This window comes from Palaemon carinicauda, chromosome 5, assembly GCF_036898095.1.
Source record: "Palaemon carinicauda isolate YSFRI2023 chromosome 5, ASM3689809v2, whole genome shotgun sequence".
In the NCBI taxonomy this organism is placed as follows: Eukaryota; Metazoa; Arthropoda; class Malacostraca; order Decapoda; family Palaemonidae; genus Palaemon; species Palaemon carinicauda.
The window spans coordinates 103,734,262-103,747,455 of NC_090729.1; the positions used below are offsets into that span (position 1 = coordinate 103,734,262).

A 13,194-nucleotide genomic window follows, 5' to 3' on the forward strand; every position below is an offset into this window, starting at 1 on the left:
ATACACTCAAATTTGAACCAGGTTTGAAGTCTCTATGACAATGATGTCCAAACTTAAAGCTGATTTGGTGAATTTGAGATTCTTCTTGGCAGTGACCTTGACTGTTGACCTTGACCCTCCAAAATTTAATCATTTCCAGCTTTTTAAATGATAGTTAAACCCTGCAATTATCATTAAAATTGTGACCAAATGGTTGATGACTGGAATTTTACCTTTTGCTTGACCTTGACCATGGACTCGACATTGACCCTGGACTCGACCTTGACCTTGGAGTCAACCCTGACCTTCGACCTTAATAGCTCTTTACATAACAGTTTAAAATCTCCACAAGTTTCATTACTTTACGATTAGCCTAAAGTTGTGGCCAAATGGTTGATGAACGGAATTTGACCTTTTGCTTGACCTTGGACTCGATCTTTACCTTCGACCTAAACATGTATTAAGTGGGGTAGATTTTCATACACTCACACATGAACCAAGTTTGAAGTCTCTGTGACAACGACGTCCAAACTTATGGCGGATTACATGAATTGGACATTAGTGTCTCCCTTCACCATGGAGCCACCAAGCGGATTAGTTCTGCCGGTACCCAATTGTATTGTAGAGGACATTTCCATGAGATTTAGGCTACATTGTGATTAGTAATATAAGATATCATCATCTCCTCTTACACCTATTGACGCAACGGGCCTCGGTTAGATTTCGCCAGTCTTCTATATACTGAGCTTTTAAACCAATACTTCTCTATTCATTATCGACTACTTCATGCTTCATTGTCCCCAGCCATGTAGGCTTGAGTCTTCCAACTCTTTTAGTGTCTTGCAAAGCTAAGTTAGAACTTTGGTTAGCTAATCTTTCTTGGGAAGTGTGAAGAGCATGCCCAAATCATCTCCATCTGCCCTTCACCATGATCTCATCCGCATGTGGCACTTGAATGGGCTCTTATAGTTACATTTCTCTAAGATATAAGAATATATGATATAATGCAATATATTTGTCAAGTCTGTCTTCGTAACAGTATATAGTCATTATGTCAGTTTGGTTACGGCTACCTAGGATAAAAATTAGCAATATTTGTTTTACTTGTGATTTGAGTATATCAGACGAAAGCTCTTGTTTCCAACTTCAAAATACGATATAGTCTTGTATTTTTTATAAGAAATACACGAGCTAGAAAATTTACAATGCCAGCTTTCATTTTCTATCAATCATCAATTACTTCAATTTCCTTTTTTCGAACAGTGTTTACAACTGTGCAAGTGCTGTAATAAAATCAAACCTATCAAATTCTTATTTTGCTATATAAAAAAAGGATATCTTGCTAGCCTTAAATGGTATAGAAATATACTAAAAACACAGCTCCGTGTTCTTTTTTTTATTAAACCTTGGAAATATTTATGTTGATCAAGGCAAGTTGTTCATATAATGTATATCTAATTCAATGTCAATTTTGACAACAGATTTTTTCCAGATAATCTTTTCAGCTCACAGATTTTTTTTCTTTCAGCAGCTCCTATGATTTTGTAAAAATAGCTTAAGCAACAGTGGTTCAAACTTTAAAGGTAATGTACCCTGCTACGCATAATTTGTGGTTAATTCTTATGTAATTTCATGTTATTTAGCACAGCATAAACCAAATGGTAAATACTCTATATTGCTGTGCTGCCATCTAGGTAATATAGTTTTCAATAATGACCAAAACGAAGCAGAAAAGCAAGAAATTCAGTCAGTGTTGCCAGATATGGGAATTTATTCCTAGATTTGGGGATTTTGGGTGTCTGAGGGGGATATTCTGTACAAATTTCTATGAAGAAGAAACAAAGATGAGTAAACATTTAAATTGTTGCAATTAGTTTACTTGCGCTTATATGAAGAATAGTGAGTAATTTCTATATTGGTAAAGCCTACGTGATCAGAAGAAAATATATTTGTGGAAATGGGAATTTTTGGACATTTTTGGGGATTTTTTTATTACGAGTTTTGGGGATATTTAGACTAACCCATCTGGCAACAGTGTTTAGAAATTCAGTCAAAGATTGCTCGAAAGTTTGTGTGTCACGTGTTCGCCTTGCCTAGTAAAAGAAGGTCAAGAAGAAATTAGCAGACAAATAGACATCAGTAATGTCATCTTTGGAACAAACAGACGAAGCCTCGTCTCGTATAATGCACCGAGACGTCAGATGTACTCATTGCAACTTGCAATATAATGACAATGGTAAGTCTTTAAGGAGGCTTTTGCTCCTGACTTGTATCCTTTCGGTACATTTCCTAGGATAACCTGTGGTTCCTGATGCTTGGAGATATAACGCACTGCTGATACCCGACGTACTGTTGAGGCTATGGTTAAATTATTGTTTTATCTTAAAAAGTTATAAAAGTTTAAATTTTACTTGTTTTTGGTGGCCCAATTGCTATCAGTAGTACACATAGGCCTACCAGTACGGTAGGCTAGTATGTTTCATTATGAAACTGTGCCACATTAGTTAGGACATTGAAACTCGCACAATTGAATAGATCTCTGCAAATACACAATTTTGAATCTTTTACTAATGGTTTAAGCCTGAGTAAACGAAGTTAGATATTTCTAAAGTACTATTTCACCAGAGTATTTTGCTTGGTATTATTGTAGTGTATTACAGGGCAATGTAATCTAGGAAAAAAGCTACCACTGTAACCTAGGAAAAAAGCTACTTATTCTAATAGAAAAAATTACCCTCGGAACAATGACGTTCGCGATTAGACGCTCGCGATTTAGACGTTCGGAACTATGCTTGACACGGCGTCGCGTCCAACTGCTTGACGCTCGACGTCACATAACTGCTTGACGCTCGGCGTCGTGTCTAACTGCTTGACACTCGACGTTAAGTCCAACTGCTGGACGGGTAAATTTTTACAATAGTTCCAACTCCATTTTTGTAGAGTAATTATATATTTTCGTGTGTGTTTTAATGTGTTGTGAATGGTTACGATAGTAATAGTTCGGGGAAATAAGTTGTTTTTCAGTTAGTAGCTTATACCCCCCTACTACATCCAACAAGGTTGGGGACCCTTTGGGAACACGGGGTTTTGGGTGGGGTAAATCACCATGGATACAAAACAGCATATGAATTAATGAATTAGGAGCACCTACAGATCAAACAAACCTAACCTAACCTAACCTAGGACACAGAGCCCTGACCGGGGTGCTCTGCGCCCCTGTACCTCCCCGGATAGTGTTTAAATGACCTAACCAGATCAAACCAACCTAACCTAACCTAACTTGGGAAGTATATTATGTTACAATACTAATTGAAATACAATTAAAAATTTACCTTAATTGGATGGACACAAACGTTTTGATGGTTTATATCCAGAACAAGAAGGTTGTGGCTCATCTACAGTGTCGTCGTCGTCGTCATCAGAAAAGGATTCCCTAGGTGGTGATGGTGGGTGAGTGTCACTTAAAGGTGGATACAGTTTAGCAGCTTCAAGTAAAAATTGGTGCAAAACTGAATCCTGGTAATGCTTAATAAATAAATACCTAGCAAGGTATTGTTTCAAATAGTCTTTTTTTAATACCAGGCCTTTTAATCCACTCCTTAATATCACGCCACAAGCGTTCAATATTTTGAGTGTGAATATTAGGATTGTTGGGATCAACAAAATTTTCTGAGTGGTTTACTTGAAAATGAGTGTATCCACTCTCACTGATTTTATTATAACCTCGCCACGAATCACTGTAAATAATAGAGCTTGGTTTAATGTAGCGATTAATTAAAGGAATTAAAGTTTCACTTTTCCAATTGTCAGCACCAGGATCAATTAATGCCTCAACAAAGAATTTTTTTGATGTTCTCTCTATACCACCAAACAACCAACACTGGGTAAGAGGGCGACCTTTATGGTATTTACTATGAGTAATTAGTGCTTCATCAATTTCCACTTCAACATCAACACCACCAATGGGCTCCTGATTATTGTACCAAAACTGACTCACCTCACTACAAAAACTTCTCCAATCAACACTGGTCTTTGATGAAATATTTAAATACTTAATAATTGGGCGATGTTTCCAAAATTCACTCAAAAATTGGCAAAGAAAAATCATCAACTTCCATACTGGCAATTTAACTTTATCAAAAAATGTGCCTTTCCGATCACTTACAGTAAAATTACAATATTTTCTCTTTTTGTGTCTTTTGTCTAAAACATAACCCGTACAGCGCCAAACGTTTTTATCGTTTCTGAATTGACAGGGTTTTCCACAATTTAAACACTGTACTGCTGCAGGTAGCACTCCATGTTCTCTTAAAAATTCAATGCACCGTGTTTCATTTTCATAAAAATCATGAATTAATCGAAAATAATCAAAATTGCAAGACAAACACAGAGACAGCTTAATTCTATGAGAGACTTCAACCAAATGACAAGCAAATATGGCTGACAGCTGTCAGATTTTCACCAGGTCACGTGACTCCTAGACATACGATGTAACTACCCACAATGCAATTTTAAGAGGGAAAAATTCGCATCAGAACCACAATGCAGTTCCAAACAAAAACAAATTCGCATCACAGCACAAACTGCAAACTGTGTCTGTGATAAAGTAAACAAAACACTTCGAAATTTTTCGAGGATAGGAATTCTATAACCATTCATATCTCGCATATGGTGAATTTCCCCAAAAAGTGTTCAGAGACAAAGTTTAACAATTTCTTATGCAAAATGCATCTATAATACTATAATTATTATAGAAAGAGTTGGAACTATAGTAAAATAATACCGCTGGACGCTTGACGCCATGCAACTGCTTGACGCTCGGCGCCACGTGACTCTCGGAACAATGACGCTCGCGATTCAGATGCTCGGAACCATGACATTCGCTCATCCATCAAGAGAGACAAAGCAGTTGCATTCAGTTTCAAACATCATGTCAAACTCTTACAGCATCGTTAGTAGCTTGCCGTCCAATGCTCTGATGCTCGGCATTACGTGTCATGACTTCCAGCTACTCGACGCTTGGCGTGATGTATTCCATTCCTTTACGCTCGGCGGCCTTCTTGACGCTAGCGTTACGGTGTTAAGAATCTAAATGCTCGGCGTCACGACAAGCAACTTTCTTCTTGTCTAGAAGGAAGGGAAAAACGTAAGACGCCAGCCCTGTCTGTGAGCAGAGTTAACTGACAGCGAAGATAACACTTATACCTCTCCTTTCCCATGGCGAGGACAAGCGTTCTGGGAAGCGTCGACAGCAACGCTCGAGGGGACGTCTGCTCGGGCGCTAACGCCTCTCGTTTCCTTTCGCCGATCGACATTCCTTCTCCCAGGGGTTGGGGAGCTTGGAAGAGGTCTAAGGCTAGGATAACGACACAGTCGAGCAGACGCACCCTCCACTGACTGATTAAATTCACTGCACTAATTTAGCACTGAAATTTTCACTTTTTATACTCTTTCACATAAGACCATAATTAGATCTGCCTGCTGCGAGAGATATTAATTTTCTGCCAAGGGATTGAATGAGACTACAAGAGGTTATCTGATTAATATTAGAAATCCAAATATCGAATACAAAAATAAATGAAGATACAAAGTAATTTGTGAGACTGTATCAATTGTCATGAGAACTACGTAGCATAACTTTAACTGTAGCCTACACTAGTTTTATTTAATCTCTGAAAATAGATCGATGATTATCTAAAGAAAGTATATTACTGTAATAGGACAAATATTTTCTTAAAAATAAAATATTCCTTTTATATTATGAAAACTTAAATACTTTTGGTATGTAAGAAGAATTTACTCTTCATTCTCTGCATAGAAAAAAGAAATGAATATGCAAGTCATACTACGTAGAACTACGTAGTTTACATCATATGATTGTGACGTCATAGTGTTGGCGGAGTGTTTTCCTTCCGCCATCATGTTTTAAAGAATAGGTTCGTTAGTTGTTCCATAACCGAAATACAAACCACGCTATTTACATAGGGCTTACTTTCGGCGTAGCTGAAATTGACGAGCCATTAGATTTTAACGAGGGTTTACTACCCCCGCGCTAGTTAGCAGGGGTAGGGGAGGGGTAGCTTGCTACCCCTCCCCCCTCACACACCGGTGAAATGTCTCGCTTCACTTTTGGCTCGGACGATGTACAGACGTGCCTGTCTTCGTCCTCGCTTGGCAGCCATTATATGTTTTGTCTTTACTTAATCACTTACTTTTCTTATACTCTATCTATAGGTAAACATATTTTTATGTTTATGTATATATTTGAGTATAGAAATCAGTAAGTTTCCTTTTCAGAGTTCGTGCTTGTGTGTTTAATGTACGATATCTCCGTGGAGCCCGCGGCAGTTAAGCCACCACTGTGTAATTTCATGGGTCGCGATCGAGTTTGACTACGGTCTCTCTCTCTCTTGAGGTCGCTCACCCTTTACTACGTTTTACCTTTACTTCGTCCTGGGTAGCTTCCTTCCCGTGCCGGGTGGGGTTGCTACGCCGTACATTTTCTCTCAATTAGTTTATGAATCTAATTGTATTTGTTAACTTTTCAGCTTTTTGTAGAACACTTCCTTTCGGGGTTTTCATTCTTTCTTTAGTGAACATTCATATTTGCTTTACATAATTATAATTGTTATAATTCTTTGTTTGTTACAGCTCTCCTTCCGTGAGTGTAAGTGGAGTTGAAGGCACGTGCCTGTTGTGTAATTCTTGTTTGTTCCGTAACCGAAATACAAACCACGCTATTTACACAGGGGTTTACCTTTTAGCGCAGCTGAAATGGCGAGCCATTAGAATTTAACGAGGGTGTATTACCCCCGCGCTAGTTAGCGGGGGGATAGGGGAGTGGTGGATACCCCTCCCCTCCCTCACACACAGATGAATGCTCACTTTCACTCTTGGCTCGGACTGTGACAGACGTCTCTGTCTTGGTCCTCTCTTGGCAGCCATTGTTTGTTTTGTCTTTACTTAATCGCTTACTTTTCATTCACTCAATATATATGTAAACATGTTTTCATGTTTGTATACATATTTGAGTATAGAAATCAGTAAGTTTCCTTTTCAGATTTGTGTGTGTAGTGTACTTATCCACGTGGTGTCCTCGGCAGTTGGCCGCCACGGCGTTATGGGTGGCGATCGAGTTTGACTTATGTCTTTCTCTCTCTCTCTCTCTCTCTTGAGGTCGTTCACCCTTTTACTACGTGTTACTACGCCCTTGTAGCTTCCTTTCCGTGTGGGGGGGTTGCTACGCCGTACGTTTGTCTCAATTAGTTTATGAATCTAATTGTATTTGTTGATTTTTCAGCTATGTAGAACGATTCCTTTCGGGGTTTTCGTTCTTTCTTTAGTGTTCATTCATTTTTAAATTACATAATTACATAGTTACATAATTATAATTGTTATAATTCTGTTTTGGTTACAGCTCTCCTTCCGTGAGTGTAAGTGGTTGTGAGGGCACGTGCCTGTTGTGTAATTCTTGTTTCCTTTCCCTCGGGATTCCTCTTCGGAGCCTTCCCGGGGGAATGAATGTGTAGGCTACTAATGTTTTTTTGTTTTATTTTTTTACAGTTACCGATCTAGTTCGTTTCTGTAATATGGCAACGGTGTGAGCTGTCTTGTTGAGTCCTGGGGATTCGGCTGTTGCTGCCTCCCCCCTTGTGTTTTCGTCAGGGGCGTGTCTCCTTCTACTGGAAGTACTCCCGTGACGACGGACAGCTCTCCAGTTCATTTTAGAACTCTCAGGAGGCTTGCCTCCTTGGGCAGGTAACTTTCCTTCCGAGGGAAGTTTTTCCTGTCCAGGCTTGAGTTTTTCCCCTTATGGAGGGTTCTCCTCTTGCCTTTTTTTCGTGGGACTATGCTCTTGGTGCTGAGCGGTCACACCTGCAGTTTCGCTCAAGGGGCTGGGCAACTGCAGGAGCTCCTCTTCGGAGGATTGCTCCTTTTAGGTCACTGCTGACCAGTCTCTTCTACGAAGTGTTTCTCTTTCGTTCGCGAGAGAGTACACTCATAGAGACTCCTCTTCGGAGGTTTCTTCTGTTGCTGTTGCTGTTGGCCTCCCTCGCCGTAAGGCCCACCGTCCGCCTCGTCGTAAGGGCCTCTCATCTCCCTATAAGGGTGCTTGAGGCGCCTTTTTGAATCTCCATTTGCAGCCTACAACTCCTTTTTCTCGATCTTCCGCCTTGGTGCAAATGGACAGCAGTCTGATCTCGTCTTCCGACGGGCAACGGTCTTCCCGACGGACAACGGTCTTCCCGACGGACAGCGGTCTTCCGACGGACATCAGTCTCCCGGCGGACAACGATCCCTTCGGGGCAAAGGGTTGCCTCCCACGGGGGTTCTTCCCTTGCGTGTCAGGGTTTCCCTGCGCGCCCTTCTGCTGTGTTCTCTCCTGCTCAGTGTTAACGCACAGGCGCTCTTCTGCTCATCAGCGCTCTCCTGTTCGTCAGCGCTTTCATAATGATCATCCCTGCTGTTCCTGTTGGTTCCTGTTACGCGCCCACGTTCGCCCTCGCGATCTAGAACTTCGGTTCAGGTCGGGGTCAAGGACTCTTCTTCTATACGCAGGCTTCCACGCGTAGCCTTCTGCTCGTCAGCGATCATCAGCTCGCCAGCGATCACCTGTCTCTCGGCGATCTCCGGTTCGCCCACGTGTTACAGCCGGCACGCCAACGTTCTCCAACTCTTCTGAAGGAACATGGTTCGCCAGCTACTAGCTCACCTGCGCATGCTGATCGCCATCGCGCGACCCTCGACTGCGGATGCTGATCGCCATCGCCCGACCCTCGACTGAGGATGCTGATCGCCATCGCGCGACCCTCGACTGCGGATGCTGATCGCCATCGCGCGACCCTCGACTGCGGATGCTGATCGCCATCGCGCGACCCTCGACTGCGGATGCTGATCGCCATCGCGCGACCCTCGACTGCGGATGCTGATCGCCATCGCGCGACCCTCGACTGCGGATGCTGATCGCCATCGCGCGACCCTCGACTGCGGATGCTGATCGCCATCGCGCGACCCTCGACTGCGGATGCTGATCGCCATCGCGCGACCCTCGACTGCGGATGCTGATCGCCATCGCGCGACCCTCGACTGCGGATGCTGCTCGCCATCGCGCGACCCTCGACTGCGGATGCTGATCGCCATCGCGCGACCCTCGACTGCGGATGCTGCTCGCCATCGCGCGACCCTCGACTGCGGATGCTGATCGCCATCGCGCGACCCTCGACTGCGGATGCTGCTCGCCATCGCGCGACCCTCGACTGCGGATGCTGATCGCCATCGCGCGACCCTCGACTGCGGATGCTGCTCGCCATCGCGCGACCCTCGACTGCGGATGCTGCTCGCCATCGCGCGACCCTCGACTGCGGATGCTGCTCGCCATCGCGCGACCCTCGACTGCGGATGCTGCTCGCCATCGCGCGACCCTCGACTGCGGATGCTGATCGCCATCGCGCGACCCTCGACTGCGGATGCTGCTCGCCATCGCGCGACCGCCCACCTTTCGCATGCTGCTCGCCATCGCGCGACCGCCCACCTTTCGCATGCTGCTCGCCATCGCGCGACCGCCCACCTTTCGCATGCTGCTCGCCATCGCGCGACCGCCCACCATCGCGCGACCGCCCACCTTTCGCGACCGCCCACCTTTCGCATGCTGCTCGCCATCGCGCGACCGCCCACCTTTCGCATGCTGCTCGCCATCGCGCGACCGCCCACCTTTCGCATGCTGCTCGCCATCGCGCGACCGCCCACCTTTCGCATGCTGCTCGCCATCGCGCGACCGCCCACCTTTCGCATGCTGCTCGCCATCGCGCGACCGCCCACCTTTCGCATGCTGCTCGCCATCGCGCGACCGCCCACCTTTCGCATGCTGCTCGCCATCGCGCGACCGCCCACCTTTCGCATGCTGCTCGCCATCGCGCGACCGCCCACCTTTCGCATGCTGCTCGCCATCGCGCGACCGCCCACCTTTCGCATGCTGCTCGCCATCGCGCGACCGCCCACCTTTCGCATGCTGCTCGCCATCGCGCGACCGCCCACCTTTCGCATGCTGCTCGCCATCGCGCGACCGCCCACCTTTCGCATGCTGCTCGCCATCGCGCGACCGCCCACCTTTCGCATGCTGCTCGCCATCGCGCGACCGCCCACCTTTCGCATGCTGCTCGCCATCGCGCGACCGCCCACCTTTCGCATGCTGCTCGCCATCGCGCGACCGCCCACCTTTCGCATGCTGCTCGCCATCGCGCGACCGCCCACCTTTCGCATGCTGCTCGCCATCGCGCGACCGCCCACCTTTCGCATGCTGCTCGCCATCGCGCGACCGCCCACCTTTCGCATGCTGCTCGCCATCGCGCGACCGCCCACCTTTCGCATGCTGCTCGCCATCGCGCGACCGCCCACCTTTCGCATGCTGCTCGCCATCGCGCGACCGCCCACCTTTCGCATGCTGCTCGCCATCGCGCGACCGCCCACCTTTCGCATGCTGCTCGCCATCGCGCGACCGCCCACCTTTCGCATGCTGCTCGCCATCGCGCGACCGCCCACCTTTCGCATGCTGCTCGCCATCGCGCGACCGCCCACCTTTCGCATGCTGCTCGCCATCGCGCGACCGCCCACCTTTCGCATGCTGCTCGCCATCGCGCGACCGCCCACCAACGCACTATCGCTCACCTACGCATGCTGCTCGACCATCGCGTCAGCGCTCACCAGCTCACCACCGATCGCTTGTTGATCCATATCGCCAGCGGTCTTCCTCGCCCACGCGGCAGCGCGTTTCCTCGCCATCGCACTAACGCTTGCGTTCGCCGCCTCGGACTCGCGCTCATCCACCTTCCCACCCTCGCGACCGCGCGACCATTCGCCTGCGCGACCACACGCCCACTTGCCTGCACGTCTACGCTCATGCTCGTCCGCGCCCATGCTCTCCAATGTTCGCCCACGCGTGAACCAACGGTTTTCCATCACGCGGACGGATGGTGTTCCGTCGCGCGAACCTACAGTGTTTCTTCGCACAAACGTCGGCTTATTTCTTGCAGTATCCATTGCTCGTCTATGGGTTATCGCTCGCCGACCACCAGCTCTCGCCCTTCCTACCACGCTCGCCCTCCTTCTGCGCTCCTTCGCTCGCGTTACCGCGCATGGGCGCTTCCACGTTCGCCCACGCGAAAAATCTTTGAATTACCGTCGCGCGAGCTCCAGGGCGATTGCGACCACGATTCCCAATGGGGTTTTCGCAGCATGGCCAGCCTGGCGAGTTCTTCTGGAGCGTATTTCCAGAACACGGCCTCACCCCGTAAACGCAGAGCATGGCACTTACAAGAATAGGAGAAACTTAAGGGAGATCTGAGCAACACTCCTCTTTCCTGAACCTGGTTAGCCCTTCCCCGTCATTCCCTGGAAGGATTTTTGGCGGGGGGGCTTTCCGTTCGAGATTTCTCCATCGGACAAGGGGTGACTGCTTACTCCTTCCTCTGGGAGCTTACCAGGTTCTTTCCCTCCTCGGTTACGGCCCGAGGTTTGGTTCAAGGAAGCTACAGGAAGAGCATGGGTACTTTCCTCCTCTCGAGCTCAAGCACCTTGGCCTTTCGTCGTTAAGTATCTAACTTGCGGACAAGCTCGATGTTGTACCATCTGGACGCGCTGACTGAGGGCTTCCTTCGGGTGTCTCATCTGCGGAGGTCGACGACCTCAGACACCCTTCCATCCTTGAGAAGAGTTTGTTTGTGCCCAAGGACAGAGACTTAGACAGTGGCTGTGCGGAGGAAATCGACTTCCGTTTTCACTCCTCCAAGGCGCTTTCTTCCAGACTCTGCAGGGCTCCAGCGCTCTTTTCTTTCAATTACGTCGGCCTAAGTTATCGGCTACGACAACTGGGACAAGGTGTCCAATTGCAGTTTCCTCCTGTCAGGAACAGATGGCACGGGAGACTCCCCCGGGGGGGCATAGTCCTAAAAGGAGTTCACGAACTCTAGGATTGCAGGTTTTTCTCTGGGAGGATGCTTAAGGTTACTTATCCGAATGACAGCTTCCCGATGCCCATTCCCGCACAATCTCTGTGATCAGCCAAGGATATCGCGCCTGCCGTCTCTGTCAGCGAATTCAGTGTCTCTGAACCTCTATGCCATAGCGTCAGCAGAGTTGCCCGGTTGGGCAGAATGATCCATACCTTAGGCGAAGGTCTTCCTTAGGATCATCGACGGCTTCACCCCTGGCCTCCTCAGTCGATCCTTTCTTGTAAGAAAAGATCTGAGAGGGGATGTCCTTAGTCGACCTCTCAGCCCTGATCAAGTTTGTCGAACAAACTTCGGCCAGCGTAGACCAGCAGAATCGATCAGACTGGTAACGAGGCGACAGGACTCCTTAAAACCTGGATCGGAAGGACGGGTACTTTCAGTTTCCATTCCTTCCATCTTCCAGGGTGCTCGTCGAATTCAGCCTAGACTGCAAGTATTCCTGCTTATGATGCAGTGTGGCTATCCCGCCGTGGCATAGCAGGTTTGTTTCCCCAGAGAACTCTCCCTGCCTTCCTCTTGGCCGCTCAGGTGCAGGCTTCCGCCTCCTCTGCTGTTTGGAGGGCTGGTCAACTCCGGTAGGCTCGGGTTCGACCTTCTTCAGCGCCGGGACAAGCTTCCGGATGCTTACCACGAGTGTGGGCTCATGGTATTTTGCTTGGAGCCTTCTCTTCCTCTGCCTCAACATCTGGAGTATCTGGCCATGATATTGAGTCAACGGCCTTACCACGTTGGAAACCCCGCTTCTCGTCCGTCCAGCGAGGTTAAGCAACGTCGGTACTTGGATGGGTGACCACCTGGGGACGCCAGATTCTGTTACCACATCCTCCGAGCCTTCCTTTCGGTTGACTGTGGCAAGCCTGAGGAGAGTCGCAGTACCTGTTCTCAGTCAAGCAGAGCTTTCAGCCCTACCTTGGAACGTTTCCTAGTTCTCCTTTCCTCATTGACCCGTCTGTAGTCCGAACGGTCGCCTCAGGATAAGGTCCATGTGGGGCGATCCAAGTTCCGGTGGCTTCAGGCAATGTTTAACCGGACTTCCTGGCCCCTATGGGACCAGCGGAACTATTAGACCTGCAATGGGTGTTGACCTATGGAGCCTCTTGATGGTAGTGGATATTCTCGTCGTTTCCCCACATTCTTGATGCTGTTCTCGGACTCGTCAAAGGAAAGGGGGGGGGGGGGCATGTTCCGGTCCAGGCCTATGGTCAAG

At 47.8% G+C, this 13,194-nt stretch overlaps 1 protein-coding gene across 1 annotated transcript in view; it reads left to right on the forward strand.

Annotated features, from left to right (window-relative positions):
- Positions 1-2,017: 2,017 nt before the first annotated feature.
- LOC137641382 (RING finger protein 17-like) overlaps positions 2,018-13,194 on the forward strand; it is a 1,982,860-nt gene continuing 1,971,683 nt past the window's right edge. Inside the window, exon 1 of the mRNA XM_068373901.1 lies at positions 2,018-2,215. Within this exon, the coding sequence (XP_068230002.1) occupies positions 2,122-2,215 (94 nt within the window). The 5' untranslated portion in view covers positions 2,018-2,121. The remainder of the gene's footprint in view (positions 2,216-13,194) is intronic.